At 45.1% G+C, this 23,498-nt stretch overlaps 1 protein-coding gene across 1 annotated transcript in view; it reads right to left on the minus strand.

Annotated features, from left to right (window-relative positions):
* DPP10 (dipeptidyl peptidase like 10) overlaps window positions 1-23,498 on the minus strand; it is a 511,573-nt gene that overhangs the window by 381,429 nt on the left and 106,646 nt on the right. Inside the window, exon 2 of the mRNA XM_075610081.1 lies at window positions 2,890-3,004. Coding sequence (XP_075466196.1) covers window positions 2,890-3,004 — 115 coding nt within the window. The remainder of the gene's footprint in view (window positions 1-2,889; window positions 3,005-23,498) is intronic.

Raw genomic sequence — 23,498 nt, forward strand, 5'->3', positions numbered from 1 at the left:
ACACACAAGATGGCTGCCGCACTCGTCTGCACATGCGCGAGCGTTCGCGCATGTGTGGTCAATTCCAACATGGCGGCACCCGCCCGGATGGCGGTGCCAACCAGGGGAGAGCCGCCGGAGTCTCCCTGCACCTCCTGCTGCCTGCTATCTCGCTGCACTGCCTTCGCTCACCGTGCGGCACCCCACCAGAGGAAAGAGGGTTTGTGGGGAAGCGTGCCAGAGCCGGGAACCCGCGCTATATATATATATATATATATATATATATATAAATATATATATATATATATATATATATATATATATATATGCCACCACTGCTGTACATGTGGTGATGTCACCATGCTACCTAAACGCGTCATGGGAACCATAAAGAAACATATGCAGGATTAGGAAAAGAAAAAACAACATGCTTGTACATTTCAATCTCTAATGGTGACATATAAAGCACTCACACGAATAGACATAAGCAAAACTGCATTTAGTGGCTGAACCCAATAGTACTGCATTGCACTCACCTCCCTAGAGCCTCATAATTCGTGTAGTTGAGATGTAATGGGTGCACGGCCATGCCTAGTTCCTGCTATTAACCCCTTGTATCCCGATCGAAACCTTAACAAAAAAGGGGTGGGCGCGCTGCACACACTCAGTCAGTATTCACTCTTGCACGCATGTGCAAGAGCCCCTGACAACCCGATCGAATCCATGCCAACGGGGGGCGGGCGCGCGGCGCACATACTCAATCTGTATACAGTCCTGCGCGCATGCGTACTAACTCCTAACAACCCGATCATGTCCCTGACAACGTAGGGAGAGGTGCGCAAGTTCCCGGTTCTAGCTTAACTCGCACTGAGTAACAAAATTCTAAGCAATGGGGGAGAGGAGGGCAAGCATAGTATGTTTACTAAAAGATCGCGCAAGCGCCTGATCCCTTAGCAACCTGATGGCATCCCTACCAACCATATATCTTATTCGCTGGTAATGCGCATGCTCAGATGTGATCCCCATTCTGCTGTCAGTAAAAAAATAACAATGCTTAAGGACACATGCAAATAGGTCAATGGTGAGCACAGTACAGAGCACTTAATGAAGTTACCGCAGACATAATAAATGCTGCCCACTAGGAATGTATATGGTGAATCACAATACTAACACATGGCATGGATTCGATCGGGTTGTCAGGGGCTCTTGCACATGCGTGCAAGAGTGAATACTGACTGAGTGTGTGCAGCGCGCCCACCCCTTTTTTGTTAAGGTTTCGATCGGGATACAAGGGGTTAATAGCAGGAACTAGGCATGGCCGTGCACCCATTACATCTCAACTACACGAATTATGAGGATCTAGGGAGGTGAGTACAATGCAGTACTATTGGGTTCAGCCACTAAATGCAGTTTTGCTTATGTCTATTTGTGTGAGTGCTTTATATGTCACCATTAGAGATTGAAATGTACAAGCATGTTGTTTTTTCTTTTCCTAATCCTGCATATGTTTCTTTATGGTTGCCATGACGCGTTTAGGTAGCATGGTGACATCACCACGTGTACAGCAGTGGCATATTATGTGATCAATCCAGCTATGGTGTTAAGATCAAGCTATTCTATTGGTGCTGGTTAGTACCAACATGTTTAAGTGGCTGGGTTAAGTTGTGGGTTGTACTGTACCTGTGGATGCAATCATGATTGTTTGCAGGTGGTTTTTTGTTTGTTATTAGGGGTATATATGGGTGCTTGTATCAGTCTGTTGTGCACTGCCCTGAGGAAGGTCCCATTACGAGGATCGAAACGTTGGCGGCCCTGTGTTTCACAATACACACTTTTTGGATATCATCTGTGCGGTGTGCTGTTTTTCTTGGTTATCAGGATCCCCTGGTCACCATACTACTGTATGCTATATATGGGACAAGCATCTGCCTTATCAACCAAACTGTGAGTGCAAATCTCCATACCATGACTATATATATATATATATATATATATATATATATATATATATATATATATATATATATATATATAAAACAATGTTTATTTGATTATATATACACATATATTTATAACTCTTATAAATCTATTTCCCTGTTAGTTCAATCACTTTTAGTTCCACACATTTCCAACTCCTTATTAGCGCTACTAATTGTTTTTGTGTGTTAATGTGTGTGTTTGTGTATGTGTGTGTGTGTGTGTTTGTGCAGAAGAGGGAGCACACGTGGGACATATGCTAATGTGGATATGCAAAATACATTCCAATGAGTTAGATTTGCAAAAGTCCCTCTCTTTCTTTTTTTAAAGCTGCAGTTCAGTCAATATCCTGCATGTGTGTCTTTTTTAATAAATCAGTTCTGTAGTAAGAAAAAATACTTTTAGCATTTTCAGTTTTTAAAAAAACAACTTTGAAAGACCAATTTTCTTGTATTCTATTTTAACAACCATTTGCTAAGGAACTGCCCCTTCATGTCCTGTCACAAGCCCTGGCACACCCCTTTGTCAGCACTGCCCTCCCTCTTGCACATGTCAGTGCAGGAGTGCTCATGAATATTCATGAGCTTCCACTGATGGACTGAAGCAGAATATAAACAGATCCCTTCACGAATTATGTCACCAAATTTCAACGATCAATACATGGAGAACGAATTGACCTGCAGCTATACAGTTCTTTAGGTAATTAGAGATTGCCCACATGAAACTATTGAAGTAAAAAAATAAATAACTAAAAAAATTTAAAAAAAAAGACTGAACTGCAGCTTTAAGTTAGGCAAATAAAATGCTTTTTGATCAATCCCTGAGTAGTCACACTTGTAAATAAATGCCATATTTGTTACACATGTGAATGTTATCAAATATCTGTCTCATCTCTAACCTGAGTGAGATGAATCCGCTGATAAACCTGCTCACCTGGAGATAACAGGATGACGGACATTGTGATCATTGAGCACACGACCAGGATCACCAGCAGAGCGATAGCGATTCCCTTCCAGTTCCTCGTCGGGGCGCTGCTACTTCCCAGGTCCTAGCACAAAACAACAGGGTCCCCATGATAATGTGTCCATAGAACGGGAAGTTGTTACATTGTGTATATTACATACTGAATGGGAACGGATTCCCATGATAATGTGTCCATAGAACGGGAAGTTGTTACATTGTGTATATTACATACTGAATGGGAACGGATTCCCATGATAATGTGTCCATAGAAAGGGAAGTTGTTACATTGTGTATATTACATACTGAAAGGAACGGATTCCCATGATAATGTGTCCATAGAACGGGAAGTTGTTACATTGTGTATATTACATACTGAAAGGGAACGGATTCCCATGATAATGTGTCCATAGAAAGGGAAGTTGTTACATTGTGTATATTACATACTGAATGGGAACGGATTCCCATGATAATGTGTCCATAGAACGGGAAGTTGTTACATTGTGTATATTACATACTGAAAGGAACGGATTCCCATGATAATGTGTCCATAGAACGGGAAGTTGTTACATTGTGTATATTACATACTGAAAGGAACGGATTCCCATGATAATGTGTCCATAGAACGGGAAGTTGTTACATTGTGTATATTACATACTGAATGGGAACGGATTCCCATGATAATGTGTCCATAGAACGGGAAGTTGTTACATTGTGTATATTACATACTGAAAGGGAGCGAATTCCCATGATAATGTGTCCATAGAAAGGGAAGTTGTTACATTGTGTATATTACATACTGAAAAGAACGGATTCCCATGAAAATGTGTCCATTGAACGGGAAGTTGTTACATTGTGTATATTACATACTGAAAGGAAAGGATTCCCATGATAATGTGTCCACAGAACGGGAAGTTGTTACATTGTGTATATTACATACTGAATGGGAACGGATTCCCATGATAATGTGTCCATAGAACAGGAAGTTGTTACATTGTGTATATTACATACTGAAAGGAAAGGATTCCCATGATAATGTGTCCATAGAACGGGAAGTTGTTACATTGTGTATATTACATACTTAATGGGAACGGATTCCCATGATAATGTGTCCATAGAACGGGAAGTTGTTACATTGTGTATATTACACACTGAAAGGAACGGATTCCCATGATAATGTGTCCACAGAACGGGAAGTTGTTACATTTTGTATATTACATACTTAATGGGAGCGGATTCCCATGATAATGTGTCTATAGAACGGGAAGTTGTTACATTGTGTATATTACACACTGAATGGGAACGGATTCCCATGATAATGTGTCCATAGAACGGGAAGTTGTTACATTGTGTATATTACATACTGAAAGGAACGGATTCCCATGATAATGTGTCCATAGAACGGGAAGTTGTTACATTGTGTATATTACATACTGAAAGGGAACGGATTCCCATGATAATGTGTCCATAGAACGGGAAGTTGTTACATTGTGTATATTACATACTGAAAGGAACGGATTCCCATGATAATGTGTCCATAGAACGGGAAGTTGTTACATTCTGTATATTACATACTGAAAGGAACGGATTCCCATGATGTGTCCCTGGAATTGAGTGGTTATGTGGTGTACATTATAAGGTAGATCTGTATATCTGAACTCTCCTTCAAGACATCTCAGACAGAACAGATACTAAGGGGCCTATGCACTAAGCTCTGATAAGTCACTTATCGTCAAAAAAGCCTACTACTATTCAGTAAGCTCTGATAAGTTGGTGATTTGAGACCTTTTCAGCAATTTCTTTTGGAGAGAAAAAAAGTCTCCAAACACGCAGTGATAAGCCACTTATCAACACTTATCACCACTTATCGCCAGGTTTTCAAACTAATGCTATTCTAGCTTATCAAGGCAAATGGACATTTCCTTTCAAAATCGTCTCGCCAGGAAAAGTTGGCAGGAAGGTGGTGAGAAGCTGCCAATAAGTGGCAAGACAGAAATTAGGGGGGAAAATGCATTTTTCCTGCATTGGCTTGATGCCGGGGGTCTCCGGAGCTGATACCCATTAATATCAGCACCGGAGACCCCCGGCATGAATCCTATGCAATAAAAATGCATTTACAGGCCACTACATTACCATAGCGACTAACCGCTACGGCAATGAAGGGGTTAAGGAACAACAGCAGCTTTATTGGGGGCAGAGGGGGTGAGTGAAGGGCCAAGTACCCGCGTCACTCACCCCCTCTGGCCTCAATAACGCTGCTTTTATGCATTAACCCCTTAATTGCCTTAGCGGCTATCTGCTAAGGTAATGAAGCTGCTTTAATATAATTTTTAATAATAGTGTGCGGGAGCAGGGGGTCTCCTAATCTGAACCGCATTGATTTCAGCCTCGGGGATCCCCTGCTTCCCGAGTTACAGGCCCAGATATGGCGTGCCAGTATCTCCTTAATTCTTTAAAAAAAAACGGTCACGTGACACGGATGAGATAAAAATGGTGGCGATATTGGCGCCCAATGCCTCATACCAGGGCCTTTACCTCGAGAAGCAGGGGGTCGCTGAGGCTGAAATCAAAGAGCTTCAGCTCTGGAGACCCCCTGCTCATCTACACTAGTAATAAAATGTAAATGAAGACATACATTTTGGGTGAGATTTACGCAGGGAGAGGCGGCTCTCTCGCTGCAGCAGATAGAACTCGCCGGTTCAACCCTTCTCAGGGAGGTGATCATCACGCCGATGGCTACTCAGCTACTGGAAAAAAGGGTCCACTCTCAATTAAGCGATTACTATACCAAGACAAATTTCCCTAGCCAATTCCAATCTGGCTTTCGCCCCAAACACTCCACCGTAACTACCCTGCTAAAAGTTTGCAATGAGACCCAGTGTGGAATGGAACGGGGACAACTCACTGGTGCAGAATTCCTAGATTTTACAAAGGCTTTTGACACAGTTGATCATGTTATCCTGCTTAACAAACTCCAGAGCTCTGGAATAGGGAAACATGCTTTAAACTGATTTCAGTCCTACCTATCAGGAAGATCCCAACATGTGTCCATCTCAGGCTCTAACTCCAACCCCCTGGATATCACCTGTGGTGTCCCGCAAGGCTCTGTTCTGGGGCCCCTACTCTTCTCAATGTTCATCAATGATCTTCCCACAGCTTGTCAGGAAGCCTCAATACACATGTATGCAGATGACACAATCCTGTATGCACACAGCCATAGCCTCTCTGACCTTCAACACATACTTCAGTCTGACTTTTTGAGACTCGAAAACTGGATTTCCCAAAACAAACTGTTTTTAAACACTGACAAGACTGTAACAATGGTGTTTGGGACCAAGACTACATTTTTAAAGCTTCCAATGACTGGTTCTGATCTGGAGCTCAATGCTAACACCACCCTAACTCCTGTTACTAGTTTTAAATACCTGGGCATATGGTTTGACTCCCACTTAACATTCGGGATGCACATTGATACCCTGACATCCAAACCCTATGCCAAACTAGGTGTACTTTATACCGTAATAGCAACGCTTGAAAAAATTGAGATTTAAAAACCCTGGCGATTTAAAAAAAAAAATTTTTTAATCAGAGCTTAGTGGATAGGCCCCTAGGAATATAATAATAATAATATAATATAATAATAAATACACATACAGTATACTGTATGATCGAGCACTCAAAATACACAAAGCAAAAACCAAGAAAATATATATATTACAGTGTGTAGTATACACACACTATGTGTGTGTGTGTAATACATATATACATACATACATATATACATACACACACACACACACACACACACACATACATACATACATACATACACACACACACACACACACACACACACACATAAATACACACACACACACACACATAAATACACACACACACACACACATACACATACATATTAGTGCCTCCAGCCAGATGGTGAATGCACCAAAACACCACCATACCAAGCACAGAAATAATAATGATGATATCTGGCCTCAGAAGGACAATTAAATTACGTTATTTAAAAAAAAAAAGAGCAAGTCGACATGTTGGTCCAGCATTACAGCATACCCCACAATGGCAGATACCCCACAATGGCAGATACCCCACAATGGCAGATACCCCCAATAAATACCCTTACCAATTGTATAGATTAACGGGGTCCACTGTATCACAAGGAGTGGAGCCGTGGACGACAAGAAAAAGTGCAAAAAAGGTGTCTCTATAAGTGGGCAGTACACTCCTGAGAGGGAAACGTTCACATGTTACATAGTAATAGTAATAATAATAATGATAATTGTATTTACATGTGTGGGCTGTGATGCTCTTCCTCCGCCTCATATTGTGGGTGCGTGGATGTGGCATACAGTAAATTACCCACATGGACAAGATAACGTAAACCCATCCTCATTAAATCTATTCTTCGCTGGGACATTAATCTTCCCTAGAGATTTATTAATGCTACCAGCTCCCACCTTAATACATGGGGCTGAATATTTAACCCCTTAAGTACTGGATGGCAAGTGAGGCTTTGCAAAGTGTTTCAGGCCCTTTCAGTCCTGAAGGAATTAAATATCACTTAATCAATATGAGATATGGTTCATGAAAATACCGACAGCCATTAGTTTATTAGGTCAGTCCCGGATATGACCGGATTTCACATGAAACAGACTTGGCCGTCACCCCAACTCCTCGCTGATAATGTCCAATATCCAGAGAAGGGAGGACTCAGTTATAGCTCAGGATCTCTGGAGGACCTCAGGCTGGAACTACACAAGGAATTCGGGCCGGACCGGAGCTTTCATATGTTAAACACAATACAGGGAATGTGTAATACAGAGCTGGGCAGGGTATCCCTGTGACGGTGAGGGGGTACCGGGCTCACAATACAGGGAATGTGTAATACAGAGCTGGGCAGGGTATCCCTGTGACGGTGAGGGGGAACCAGGCTCACAATCGAGGGAATGTGTAATACAGAGCTGGGCAGGGTATCCCTGTGACGGTGAGGGGGTACCAGGCTCACAATACAGGGAATGTGTAATACAGAGCTGGGCAGGGTATCCCTGTGACGGTGAGGGGGTACCAGGCTCACAATACAGGGAATGTGTAATACAGAGCTGGGCAGGGTATCCCTGTGACGGTGAGGGGGAACCAGGCTCACAATACAGGGAATGTGTAATACAGAGCTGGGCAGGGTATCCCTGTGACGGTGAGGGGGTACCGGGCTCACAATACAGGGAATGTGTAATACAGAGCTGGGCAGGGTATCCCTGTGACGGTGAGGGGGAACCAGGCTCACAATCGAGGGAATGTGTAATACAGAGCTGGGCAGGGTATCCCTGTGACGGTGAGGGGGTACCAGGCTCACAATACAGGGAATGTGTAATACAGAGCTGGGCAGGGTATCCCTGTGACGGTGAGGGGGTACCAGGCTCACAATACAGGGAATGTGTAATACAGAGCTGGGCAGGGTATCCCTGTGACGGTGAGGGGGAACCAGGCTCACAATACAGGGAATGTGTAATACAGAGCTGGGCAGGGTATCCCTGTGACGGTGAGGGGGTACCAGGCTCACAATACAGGGAATGCGTAATACAGAGCTGGGCAGGGTATCACTGTGACGGTGACGGGGTACCAGGCTCACAATACAGGGAATGCGTAATACAGAGCTGGGCAGGGTATCTCTGTGACGGTGAGGGGGTACCGGGCTCACAATACAGGGGATGTGTAATACAGAGCTGGGCAGGGTATCCCTGTGACGGTGAGGGGGTACCAGGCTCACAATACAGGGAATGTATAATACAGAGCTGGGCAGGGTATCCCTGTGACGGTGAGGGGGTACCAGGCTCACAATACAGGGAATGTGTAATACAGAGCTGGGCAGGGTATCCCTGTGAAGGTGAGGGGGTACCAGGCTCACAATACAGGGAATGTGTAATACAGAGCTGGGCAGGGTATCCCTGTGACGGTGAGGGGGTACCGGGCTCACAATACAGGGAATGTGTAATACAGAGCTGGGCAGGGTATCCCTGTGACGGTGAGGAGGTACCAGGCTCACAATACAGGGAATGTGTAATACAGAGCTGGGCAGGGTATCCCTGTGACGGTGAGGGGGTACCGGGCTCACAATACAGGGAATGTGTAATACAGAGCTGGGCAGGGTATCCCTGTGATGGTGAGGGGGTACCAGGCTCACAATACAGGGAATGTGTAATACAGAGCTGGGCAAGGTATCCCTGTGACGGTGAGGGGGTACCAGGCTCACAATACAGGGAATGCGTAATACAGAGCTGGGCAGGGTATCCCTGTGACGGTGAGGGGGTACCAGGCTCACAATACAGGGAATGCGTAATACAGAGCTGGGCAGGGTATCCCTGTGACGGTGAGGGGGAACCAGGCTCACAATACAGGGAATGTGTAATACAGAGCTGGGCAGGGTATCCCTGTGACGGTGAGGGGGTACCAGGCTCACAATACAGGGAATGTGTAATACAGAGCTGGGCAGGGTATCCCTGTGAAGGTGAGGGGGTGCCAGGCTCACAATACAGGGAATGTGTAATACAGAGCTGGGCAGGGTATCCCTGTGACGGTGAGGGGGTACCAGGCTCACAATACAGGGAATGTGTAATACAGAGCTGGGCAGGGTATCCCTGTGAAGGTGAGGGGGTACCAGGCTCACAATACAGGGAATGTGTAATACAGAGCTGGGCAGGGTATCCCTGTGACGGTGAGGGGGTACCAGGCTCACAATACAGGGAATGTGTAATACAGAGCTGGGCAGGGTATCCCTGTGACGGTGAGGAGGTACCAGGCTCACAATACAGGGAATGTGTAATACAGAGCTGGGCAGGGTATCCCTGTGACGGTGAGGGGGTACCGGGCTCACAATACAGGGAATGTGTAATACAGAGCTGGGCAGGGTATCCCTGTGACGGTGAGGGGGTACCAGGCTCACAATACAGGGAATGTATAATACAGAGCTGGGCAGGGTATCCCTGTGACGGTGAGGGGGTACCGGGCTCACAATACAGGAAATGTGTAATACAGAGCTGGGCAGGGTATCCCTGTGACGGTGAGGGGGTACCAGGCTCACAATACAGGGAATGTGTAATACAGAGCTGGGCAGGGTATCCCTGTGACGGTGAGGGGGAACCAGGCTCACAATACAGGGAATGTGTAATACAGAGCTGGGCAGGGTATCCCTGTGACGGTGAGGGGGTACCAGGCTCACAATACAGGGAATGTATAATACAGAGCTGGGCAGGGTATCCCTGTGACGGTGAGGGGGTACCAGGCTCACAATACAGGGAATGTGTAATACAGAGCTGGGCAGGGTATCCCTGTGACGGTGAGGAGGTACCAGGCTCACAATACAGGGAATGTGTAATACAGAGATGGGCAGGGTATCCCTGTGACGGTGAGGAGGTACCAGGCTCACAATACAGGGAATGTGTAATACAGAGCTGGGCAGGGTATCCCTGTGACGGTGAGGGGGTACCAGGCTCACAATACAGGGAATGTATAATACGGAGCCGGGGAATATATATATATATATATATATATATTCACAATACTCGTGGTGCAATGCCTCCACCTAGGAGTGCAGCGTCCGCTGTGTCCCTAAGCTATCTGACAGCTCTAATAGGGCAGGTTCCCTATCCTAGGGCCTGTCCCTACAGCAGCCACAAACTGAAGGGTGTCTCAGGGCCCTAACTGGGGCCTAGGGGGATTCTGGCCTAGTGCAGTGGGTCACTGACCCCTGCACAATCACCACCTACCCTTAGCCTCTCCTGGCAATGACCGACTAGCGTGGTGCATTGCACAACCCCTTACTTCTCCTTCCTAGGGAATCCTTGCACCCTATTGGCTCCCTGGTGTCAGGTGGTCGTCCCAAAGGCTCATGGGACTTGTAGTCCCTGCCCAGAGCCCTTCTCTGCTCGGTCCCGACCTTTCAGGAATGCCGGCGGGTCTGCTGCTTTGCCCCGGCGGCACCCGCGATCATCCGCGCAGCGGAGGTACGAGGGGGGGCCCAGGGGAACCCCATTACAGTATTAAAGCTAGGATTACTGTATTGTGAGATGACTCTCATCAATTGTTCGAGAGGTGAAATGTCCTTTGCATGGAATCCGGGATTCTGGCTGAACCTGCAGCAAATTAACTCGCTATACAGTATAATTCCCCCTCTGGTCCTGGAGGTCTATAGACAACCCAGTACACACGACAACCAGTGTCTCACCAGTGTCTGAGGTTACCCAAAGTGTTTCAGCCCATTGTACTAAAGTAGCCTTTATATTGTTCCTCACATAAAGGGCAATTCCTCTTCCCGCCTTCCTAAATATAATGTACCTGATATCTATGTCTCAGTCCTGATTTCCATTGGCGCATGACTCCGGAAAAGCCACAATAAAGAACACCCCTTGTCATTATTGCAATAACTGTAGTTCTGGGATTGTATTTCCTAAACTACAAGAATTTGTACATGTTCCGAAAGTTTTTGTTACTGCTTTCCTAATCCTTCCTGATTCCCCGGTACCCCTCCTCCTGCCTGTGTTAATCCTTTCCCTATTTAAGTTTTTTCTGTTCCCCTGCATGTGTTTCCTGGTTTAAAGTCCCATCCAAGCCCTTTCTTTTGCAGGGGGGCTGGGGGGGGGGGGGGCACTCATTTCACTACTTAGATAGTTAAAATAATTGCTAAAGAAGCATTTGAACTGCACACTTAGTTTTCTGGTTCCCCTCCAAGCTGAATGCAGCCACCTCTCTTATATACAGACCTGTACCCCTTCAGGTTAAACCGCACTTCCACTCATTAAAGTCTCTGGTGCAAAGAGCTCCTACATTTCTGTGGGGCAGTTCTGCCAGGTAGTGCAGCATAGGGGTTGTGCCTGCGATCTTTAACCCTCACCCTGCCAGAGCCATAGAGATCCAGACCGAGAAGTGGGGACTTCTCAGGGGGTGCCTTTGTGGGGCAAAAGGATTTACAAAACCGATTTATTTCAGCCTACTGCTTACTTAGCAATCTCCTCCTGTAACAGAGAAAAGAGCCTGAACCTTCAGAATGTCTCACGGAAATATAATGCCTTAAATCCACTGGATTTAAATCCACTGGATAACACCGAACAGTGTAGCAGAAGTACATGCTACTGTCAATGCTGTGCAACCCCTGCATGCCAACTCTTTCTTGCGTAAAGCTTACAAAACCAGATCACACCTGTAAAACAAACGGTAGATTGAGCAAGTCCAACACCCCAGGAACTCACACACAATCAGGCTCAGATTTACTCACTGGAAGTAACCACCCCCAAGTAGGTCTTGACCTAGTATGGGAAAGGCTAGAAGAGTGATACGGTAGCCCCGAAGCAGTCGAGGATTCGCTCTTCAAAAGAGTCGACAGCTTTCCCAAGATCACAACTAGAGACTACTCGAAGTTACGAGAGCTCGGGGACCTGTTGCAAGAGCTGGAGTTTGCAAGGAAAGACCATTCCTTAACAGGTCTCAACGTCCTAGACTCAGCTCGTGGAGTGAGACCCATCTTGGAGAAGCTACCCTTCAACCTCCAAGAAAGGTGGATTTCACAAGGCTCCAAATATAAAAGGGAGAAGCAAGTCGCCTTCCCCCCATTCTCATTCTTCTTGAGCTTCATCCGCGAAGCGGCAAGGACATGGAACGATCCCCGTTTCATCTTGGGTGCGCAAACCACAAACAGTGCAAGCAGCCTGAGGAATGAGAGACCAGTGGCGAGATAACACTCAAACACCCATCTCGGTCCACAGGACGGACGTGTCTCCCACGACCCAAACTACTCTCGATCAGTCAGTCGCCGGAGACGAGGAACCAAGGGACCCAAACAGGGAATGTCCACACACAAGAAGCCACACCCACTTAACAAGTGCTTTGGGTTCAGGATGAAGTCCCTAGAGGAACACAAGAGGTTACTTGGAGAATTCAGAGTTTGCTTCAGATGCTGCGGTTCCACGACTCACCTAGCCTGAGACTGTAAAGAAGAAATCAAATGTACACTGGCGACACACTTTATTCGAGCTCGGCTAGTCCCACGAATTCGGGTATACCCGGGTGTATTGAGGTTTGTGACTGTTTTCTGCCCGAGTGCATTGAGGTATTTTCCAGGCAGGGATTGAAGCATTTTATTCCTGCTGGCTGCAATACTGCACAGTATATATATATATATATATATACTGCATTACAATTCATGAATTTATGCCATCTGGTAGACACGCGAAGCATTGCAGCCTATTAAATCCTAATCATTATCATTTAACAGATCAGCCGCCCGTCAGCCAGGCATGAACCCAGGCTTGGAAGGCAAACACAACGGGGCTTGTCAGAGGTGAGGAGCGGCGCATTCCAGGTATCTGCCAGGTACATACTGGGTATTTGCTCGAATAAAGTGTGTCGGTGCAGTACAGTGTGCAAAAGTGACAAGCACGTAACATCTTTACATCCAGAGGTGCTGACACTCCACCCACTCAACAACCCATCCTCTATAGCGGAGCATGGCGGGGAGGAAGGAGAAGGAGAACCAACAACCGTCACATCTCAGCGCACCGAGGTTTGCGGAAAAGAAAGCAACAAAATGTCCTGCTCCAAAATATGCCTTGTCGCAGTGCACCCCCAGGGACAACCTGAGAAGGCTATCCGGATGTATGCGATCCTCGACGACCAAAGCAACAGATCATTGGGGAAGACGGAGTTCTTCAACTTATTCAACTTACAAGACAATGCCTCACCCTACACCCTCAGAACCTGTGCAGGGTCAACTGAGTCAACAGGGAGAAGAGCAAGCGGTTACGTCATATGTTAAGTGGATAACAGAGTGAAGACATCTCTCTCCACACTCATCGAGTGCAACCACATGGCCACAAATACGAGATTCCCACACCAGACGTGGCACGCCATCACCCGCACCTCAGAGGAATAGCCAACTACATCCCGCCGGTAGAACAAGGCACCAAGATCTTGCTGCTGCTCGGTAGGGACATCTTGAGGGTACATAAAGTCCGTAAACAGCATAACGGACCCTACAACGCACCATACGCCCAAAGACTTGACCTAGGATGGGTGATAGTGGGCAACGCGTGCACTGACAAAGAGCACGGACAAGACTATGTTGACGCCCGCAGAACTGTGATAACAGAATGTGGACACACCCCTCTCTGAACCATGTCTTGGCCATCTCCAAGTGACAGGAGGGCCAAGTGAAGAGAAGAGACAAGGTCATACCCCTGAGATCGACAAGAACATCCTCACATCATTGGGATGTGACAATGGCCCAGGATGCTTAGTGGTTCAGACAACCAAGGATGATGAGTCGACTCCACTGAAGGAAGAAAGTAATCTCCCAAAGGTGACCGACAAAGGGATCGTCCAAAAGACAATAAACAATCGGACGATCCTCCCGCGAGCAATGACACGGCTAAGACGTACAGTTGTTCCTCTCCACAGAGTATCAAGCGACAAAGCAGCCAGCTGTCACGGCTGGCATAGCCGCAAAAGATTGCGCCCTACGGGTGAAGCCAGTGTCAAAAAGATTGTCTTCTCACACGTCAAAAAAGAGACAATCGCAGAGACATTTCACAAAGGGATTTACAAGGACAAAAGAGACTGTTCTTCGTCATGTCCAGGGTGGGAACAACCTCCTGAGGGCAGTCAACAAAGAGACACAAAGGCGTATTACCAAAATACTTGGAGACGTTCTCTTGCAAGAGGAATGCACCGATGACTTAGGGTGCACAGCGTTCCAGACCACAAGGGACGACGACAAGCAAACACCATCGATGGGACATAGAGGATTCCTGATGTTAACGGTCAAGGAGCTCGTCAAAGACGGACCGGGCAGTTGGGTGAACCCGCTACCATTCCTTTCACCAAGAAGGCGCTTCCCAAACAATGGAGAACATGCCATCTCTAGGTTCACTTCGCACCTCTACGACCTACAAAGGGAACCGGAGACCAAAAACAACTTTGTGGCCTTCATCCAGAAAATATTTCTTACCGGCCACGCAAAGCCAGCCCCTCTAATAAAGAAAGGTGAAGAATGCTGGTACCTCCAATCATCTGGTGTCTACCACCCTCAGGAACCCGATCAAATCCGTGTAGTGTTCAGCACCAGTGCTCAGCTCCAGGAAGTCTCTCCGAACGACGCCCTCTTTACTGGACTAGATTCGACAACTGGTCTTCCAGGAGTGTCGATCCGCTTCCGCAAGGAGCCAAAGGCCATCTCCTTCTGCCAAACGCCAGGTGTCAGAGTGACAGGCTGCCACAACTGGCATACCTACAAGGGGATGCACTCTGTAGGTAAAACTACAGAGACAAAAGGACTGTTCTTCCATAAGTTCAAAAAGAAACAGTGCCAGAGACTTTCACCAAGAGAGACACTGTGGTGCACCCAGCTAACCTGGAGCGGTGCATCCACTTTGCATCCTTTGCCCAAGAACCTTGGCCAAGGGACTTTGAAGCCAGTGATGCCAGCCGGTATCACATCGCTATGTGAACATGGACTTTTGCATTGTTATATTATGTTTGCATTGCACATATGTTCCACATACTTCATTATAGTGGTATCTCCAGATACCAGACGGGGAGTGTCATGGAACAAGAATCACATTTCTGTTTCACCACCCCCTTTCCTTTGCAGTTTCTGTCTGTTAGTTTCTCATTTCCAGCTGCATGTGTTTTGATCTGTGCACACATACAGTGCCTGTGTGATAGACACAGTGTTGCAATCCCTGTCTCTGCATTATGCCAGTGAGTTGCTACAGCAACCTCAGACTTTCTCTCAGAATGGGCTAGTCTGCTTTCTCCCCCTCTGCCTTGCCTACAGGTGGTCTGTCCCCAGGCTATCTTGCTACCCAGAATACACTGGCACTTCCTTTTCCACCTTCAACACTGGCTGAGAGAGTACCCCTCCTGTAATTGCTCTAGTGGCAGGGCCTTATCCTTTTCACCTGCCCTTATTACAAATCACCCACAGAGAGACATTATTCAATCACAAACATCTCTTCCACAAGTGCCTGTCTTTATTGCTGCTTTCCCTAAATAAAGTGAAGAAAATATACAGAACTTGTTGTGTTTTGGAAAGAGGGCTGAGTTGAAGCTAACTGGATTCATTCATACCTCCAGACATGACCCTAGATCCAGAATAGTAACCCTAATCTAGGCACAGGAAGTATTGCGTCTGAAGCCACATTCACGGGGCACACTACGTCTTAGTCACGGTCTAATGGTCTAAGAAATGTTACATGTCATGGACAGAAACAACCAATACTGTGTCAACCCTCTTCCTCTGTAGTGGAAGTAATTAACCCTTACAGTAGGAGTATAAATCAAGAGCTTAAAATAATCACATTGGCTCTTGCCCCAATAATACCCTGATACGCTCTCTCTCGTGTTCTCTGATTCACTTCTTGTCGGAGTCTGACGTATTGTACCTAGCAGGGTATGTTTAGTATGGCAATATCAAGATGGCTAAGGGGCCAGTTGTTGCTGCATCAAACTAAACTTTTTAATTTTTTTCCGGAAGAATCAATTTAACACAACGATTCAACAGGGAAAAAAATGTGTCAAATGTGACTGCAAGAAAAATCTTCAAAGTGTTTTCAGAACATTATTCTTCAAAGCTTCAGCTTCAGCAGACGGATCACAGAAAACAGACTTTACTCGTACGTATATTATATCTCAATGGGGGAAATTGCTACTTTCCTCTCTGAAGCAGAAGTGTGTTTTGAGCATTCTTTCTAATTATGTGACGATGGCGGCAGAGCTAAAAGCAAATGCCTACTAAGTATAGAGTGTGAAACGGGGCGTTTTCCTGCTATGTAACTTTATAAATAAAGTGCATGGTTTGCAATATTTATATTAATTGTGTAATTTATGCACTTAATCAATTTCTCAATTCTGCAATTGCATGTAATCCTCCAGCATCCAGTCACTACCCAGCTTTACCTGCTCTGGCATAACCAACACATCACCTGTCTGTATTAAATATAATGTGTGCCCCTGTTCATTTAATGTAACCATGCATTGTCATCATAACTCTGTGCTGAGGATATATTTCAAAATGAGCGGTATCTCTCAATGTTTTACTTCCTGGTGAAACATGTAAATAAATGTTAAAATAAACCACACAGCTGGCGTGAAGCCAGTCGGAATAAACTCCAGACCAGTCTCCCGCCAGCCTCACTCCTCAGAGCCAACAAACTCATGATGGTGACAAATGATGGGTTATAAGGATTCAGGTTTTAGACAAACGTGTTAAAAATAAGTGTGTACAAGCGCTAGTGCAACAATATTGAACAAACAGGAAAAACAAAACCTGGGATACAGTCCTAGAGAGTAGGTAGTCCTGGAGCTGCCGTGGAGGTTTAATCTGGGATCTTCCAACCAGATATGCAAGATGTGGGTGGTACAACCTCTGATGGCGCTGAGGGTAAGTGGCTGGAACAGAAGTCTTGTGCTGAGGTGTCTTTGGAATAGCTCAGAGAGGGAGACAAGAGAAATACAAGCACCACTATGGTGTATTACCCTTAAACAATGTGAGACATATGTATGAAAATATGGAGCATTTAATGGTTAAAACAATTGTTAATACAATTGGTATAAAATGCGAACTGTAAAATAAACAGTAGATAATCTTCTGTGAATAAACGAATTGAGGGCTTCCCAGCACTATTGGCCGAAAAAAGCCTTGTTGCTCCACCAGGTAAAACTGAAATCCTACTCACCGTCCTGGAGTAGGACATGTGCATTGGTACGGGGTCTTTAACCAGGGCTGGCCGTCTGCTGCGGGTTACTGGACGTGCTGGAAGCGTGCGGGGAGGTTTCTGGAGTACTCGTGTTCTCAAACAACAGAGTGGATAGCGCGCGTCTCCTCCGCTGACGTCACTGCCGGATTGGCTCAGCTATGGTGTCCCTGGATGGCCACAATACCTTCCAACCCTCCTCAATTCGTTTATTCACAGAAGATTATCTACTGTTTATTTTACAGTTCGCATTTTATACCAATTGTATTAACAATTGTTTTAACCATTAAATGCTCCATATTTTCATACATATGTCTCACATTGTTTAAGGGTAATACACCATAGTGGTGCTTGTATTTCTCTTGTCTCCCTCTCTGAGCTATTCCAAAGACACCTCAGCACAAGACTTCTGTTCCAGCCACTTACCCTCAGCGCCATCAGAGGTTGTACCACCCACAGGTTTTAGACAAAGTTGGAAAACACTCTGTACAATCTCACATACAAACCACACAAAAGACCTTATCTCAAACAAAACTATTTAGATTGTCAGCTCCTTTGAACAGGGCCCTGATAACCTATTGTATCAGTATACAGCATCATAATGGTTGTTGTATTTTCTATAATTGTTGTTCCACATCCACCTTATGCTCCCTGAGGAACCTCGTTATCTGAGTGAAACGCGTTGGATTACTTTGGATACCACATTATCCTACGGTATCCATCCAGTGTGCTTTGGTGCTCTCTACTTCAGACCATACGGCACAGAGATATACGGGGCCAAATCACTAAACTCCGTCACGGATGAGTGACGTCAGATGGCAGCAGGTCTGGATTGGAGCTTCCGGCTATAAGGGATCTGTCTGAACATTCAGGATGAATGCTGACAGGAAGTGACATCATCTGGTTCGAAGCCCCCATTTCCATCTTGCTTCCTGGAAAATCCTGCACTTACTCCCGTGACAAGAAATCAGCCTCTCTTTGGATCACATTGCCAGCAGCTGCTTCTGGCCTTTATATAGCAGGCTGTTGCTACTAGTCTTTGCTCGTCAAATTACTGGTTACCCTGTCCTGTCTGAGCTCTCCCTTGCTTTTGTTTTGCCTGCTGCCTGTCTTGACCATGGAACTGAATCTTACAGCCCCTTGCCTACTGCCTGCCTCGGAACCGGACCCGACTACCCTTTGCTTGCCGCTTACCTCGACCTTGGAACCAGACCTAACTACCCCTTGCCTGCCACCTGCCTCGACCTCAGAACCGGGACTGATTACCCCTGCATCCCAGGCCTCTGAACCTAGGCCAAGGACAGTGTATTACTCCCTACCTCTGCCCTGTGGGTACGTATCCTGTTTGCAGTCAGCAACGTTACACCGGCATCTCTTCACAGAGACAAGCGAGAGGGTCCGTCCCCACAGGCGGCAGTCAACCCACATCTCCCGGTGTCTCCTCAGGGAGAGGCTTCAAAATATTGCTCGTTTGTGAGTTTGCATTTCTATTTGCAATATAACTTGATATTTTACTCTACTTCACTATCGTGTATATGTGTGTGTATGTGTGTGTGTATATGTGTGTGTGTTTGTGTGTATATATATATATATATATATATATATATATATATATATATATATATATATATATATATATATATATATATACAGGCCAACCCCGTTATAACGCGATCCGTTACAACGCGGATCCGCTTATAGCGCGATGCAAGCGTGGCTCCTAGTTTTCATATTTATGAATACTTTACAACACGATTATTGGTATCTTAAGTACTTTATTGTACAATGCATACAATTGTACATCATTTCTAACGCGATCCGCTTATAGCGCGATATGATTCTTTGGACCCCAAGCACAGCGTTATAAGGAGAGAGAGAGGAAAGAGAGGAGAGAGAGGAGAGAGAGGAGAGAGAGGAGAGAGAGGAGAGAGAGATCATCCCTAGCAAGGGAAGACAAAGGACAGCACTCAAGGATGAATGGCAACAAAAAAACCTGTATTCAGATGGTACAGCACAAACAAACCAACGTTTCGGTCCTTGTAGGACCTTCCTCAGGGTTGCACTGGACCGAAACGTTGGTCTTGTTTGTGCTGTACCATCTGAATACAGGTTTTTTTGTTGCCATTTATCCTTGAGTGCTGTCCTTTGTCTTCCCTTGCTGGGGATGACTGTTTCTCTGTTTATTTCTATAGGACAGGCACCATACCATTTCACTTTGATGGGAGTGCCAGCTGCCCCTCTGTTTTATTTTATATACTGTATATATATATACTGTATATATATATATATATATATATATATATATATATATGTACTTTACACATTTATATTCACTTATTTCCACAATGAGCCATTAATTTGCACTGGTTTCACCCCACCTTAGTCACAGCCGAATATGTTGTTGACAGTTCTCATACAGTGAACAGTATAATATTATTTCAAGCTCTTCATGACAGGGTTTAATTGTGTATGGTTTCCAGATAAACATCATACAATTCTATCAATGTTTTATTATTATTGTGAAACAAATTCATTTGTGAAATAAAAATCTCAAAATATGAAATGATATTCTAGGAAGGAGAGAAACTGATATGTGGGCTAGTCAGAATATTTCATTAATATTGAAAATACCCAGAAAAAGGACATTTATTTTATCCAGCAGGAAGGATACTGTATACTATCCAGCAGGAGGGATACTGTATATTATCCAGCAGGAGGGATACTGTATACTATCCAGCAGGAGGGATACTGTATACTATCCAGCAGGAAGGATACTGTATACTATCCAGCAAGAAGGATACTGTATACTATCCAGCAGGAAGGATACTGTATACTATCCAGCAGGAAGGATACTGTATACTATCCAGCAGGAAGGATACTGTATACTATCCAGCAGGAAGGATACTGTATACTATCCAGCAGGAGGGATACTGTATACTATCCAGCAGGAAGGATACTGTATACTATCCAGCAGGAGGGATACTGTATACTATCCAGCAGGAGGGATACTGTATACTATCCAGCAGGAAGGATACTGTATACTATCCAGCAGGAAGGATACTGTATACTATCCAGCAGGAAGGATACTGTATACTATCCAGCAGGAAGGATACTGTATACTATCCAGCAGGAAGGATACTGTATACTATCCAGCAGGAAGGATACTGTATACTATCCAGCAGGAAGGATACTGTATACTATCCAGCAGGAAGGATACTGTATACTATACAGCAGGAAGGATACTGTATACTATCCAGCAGGAGGGATACTGTATACTATCCAGCAGGAGGGATACTGTATACTATCCAGCAGGAAGGATACTGTATACTATCCAGCAGGAAGGATACTGTATACTATCCAGCAGGAGGGATACTATATACTATCCAGCAGGAGGGATACTGTATACTATCCAGCAGGAAGGATACTGTATACTATCCAGCAGGAGGGATACTATATACTATCCAGCAGGAAGGATACTGTATACTATCCAGCAGGAAGGATACTGTATACTATCCAGCAGGAAGGATACTGTATACTATCCAGCAGGAAGGATACTGTATACTATCCAGCAGGAGGGATACTATATACTATCCAGCAGGAGGGATACTGTATACTATCCAGCAGGAAGGATACTGTATACTATCCAGCAGGAGGGATACTGTATACTATCCAGCAGGAGGGATACTGTATACTATCCAGCAGGAAGGATACTGTATACTATCCAGCAGGAAGGATACTGTATACTATCCAGCAGGAAGGATACTGTATACTATCCAGCAGGAAGGATACTGTATACTATCCAGCAGGAAGGATACTGTATACTATCCAGCAGGAAGGATACTGTATACTATCCAGCAGGAAGGATACTGTATACTATCCAGCAGGAAGGATACTGTATACTATCCAGCAGGAAGGATACTGTATACTATCCAGCAGGAGGGATACTGTATACTATCCAGCAGGAAGGATACTGTATACTATCCAGCAGGAAGGATACTGTATACTATCCAGCAGGAGGGATACTGTATACTATCCAGCAGGAGGGATACTGTATACTATCCAGCAGGAAGGATACTGTATACTATCCAGCAGGAGGGATACTGTATACTATCCAGCAGGAGGGATACTGTATACTATCCAGCAGGAAGGATACTGTATACTATCCAGCAGGAAGGATACTGTATACTATCCAGCAGGAAGGATACTGTATACTATCCAGCAGGAAGGATACTGTATACTATCCAGCAGGAAGGATACTGTATACTATCCAGCAGGAAGGATACTGTATACTATCCAGCAGGAAGGATACTGTATACTATCCAGCAGGAAGGATACTGTATACTATCCAGCAGGAAGGATACTGTATACTATCCAGCAGGAAGGATACTGTATACTATCCAGCAGGAGGGATACTGTATACTATCCAGCAGGAAGGATACTGTATACTATCCAGCAGGAGGGATACTGTATACTATCCAGCAGGAAGGATACTGTATACTATCCAGCAGGAGGGATACTGTATACTATCCAGCAGGGAGGGATACTGTATACTATCCAGCAGGAGGGATACTGTATACTATCCAGCAGGAGGAATACTGTATACTATCCAGCAGGAGGGATACTGTATACTATCCAGCAGGAGGGATACTGTATACTATCCAGCAGGAGGGATACTGTATACTATCCAGCAGGAGGGATACTGTATACTATCCAGCAGGAGGGATACTGTATACTATCAAGCAGGAGGGATACTGTATATTATCCAGCAGGAGGGATACTGTATACTATCCAGCAGAAGGGATACTGTATACTATCCAGCAGGAGGGATACTGTATACTATCCAGCAGGAGGGATACTGTATACTATCCAGCAGGAGGGATACTGTATACTATCCAGCAGGAAGGATACTGTATACTATCCAGCAGGAAGGATACTGTATGCTATCCAGCAGGAGGGATACTGTATACTATCCAGCAGGAAGGATACTGTATGCTATTCAGCAGGAAGGATACTGTATACTATCCAGCAGGAAGGATACTGTATACTATCCAGCAGGAGGGATACTGTATACTATCCAGCAGGAGGGATACTGTATACTATCCAGCAGGAGGGATACTGTATTCTATCCAGCAGGAGGGATACTGTATACTATCCAGCAGGAGGGATACTGTATACTATCCAGCAGGAAGGATACTGTATACTATCCAGCAGGAAGGATACTGTATACTATCCAGCAGGAAGGATACTGTATACTATCCAGCAGGAAGGATACTGTATATTATCCAGCAGGAGGGATACTGTATTTTATCCAGCAGGAAGGATACTGTATTTTATCCAGCAGGAAGGATACTGTATACAATCCAGCAGGAGGGATACTGTATACTATCCAGCAGGAAGGATACTAGGATACTGGATACTATCCAGCAGTAAGGATACTGTATACTATCCAGCAGGAAGGATACTGTATACTATCCAGCAGGAAGGATACTGTATACTATCCAGCAGGAAGGATACTGTATACTATCCAGCAGGAGGGATACTGTATTTTATCCAGCAGGAAGGATACTGTATTTTATCCAGCAGGAAGGATACTGTATACTATCCAGCAGGAAGGATACTGTATTTTATCCAGCAGGAGGGATACTATATACTATCCAGCAGGAAGGATACTGTATTTTATCCAGCAGGAAGGATACTGTCTTTTATCCAGCAGGAGGGATACTATATACTATCCAGCAGGAAGGATACTGTATACTATCCAGCAGGAAGGATACTGTATACTATCCAGCAGGAAAGATACTGTATACTATCCAGCAGGAGGGA

This window comes from Ascaphus truei, chromosome 7 (assembly GCF_040206685.1).
Source record: "Ascaphus truei isolate aAscTru1 chromosome 7, aAscTru1.hap1, whole genome shotgun sequence".
In the NCBI taxonomy this organism is placed as follows: Eukaryota; Metazoa; Chordata; class Amphibia; order Anura; family Ascaphidae; genus Ascaphus; species Ascaphus truei.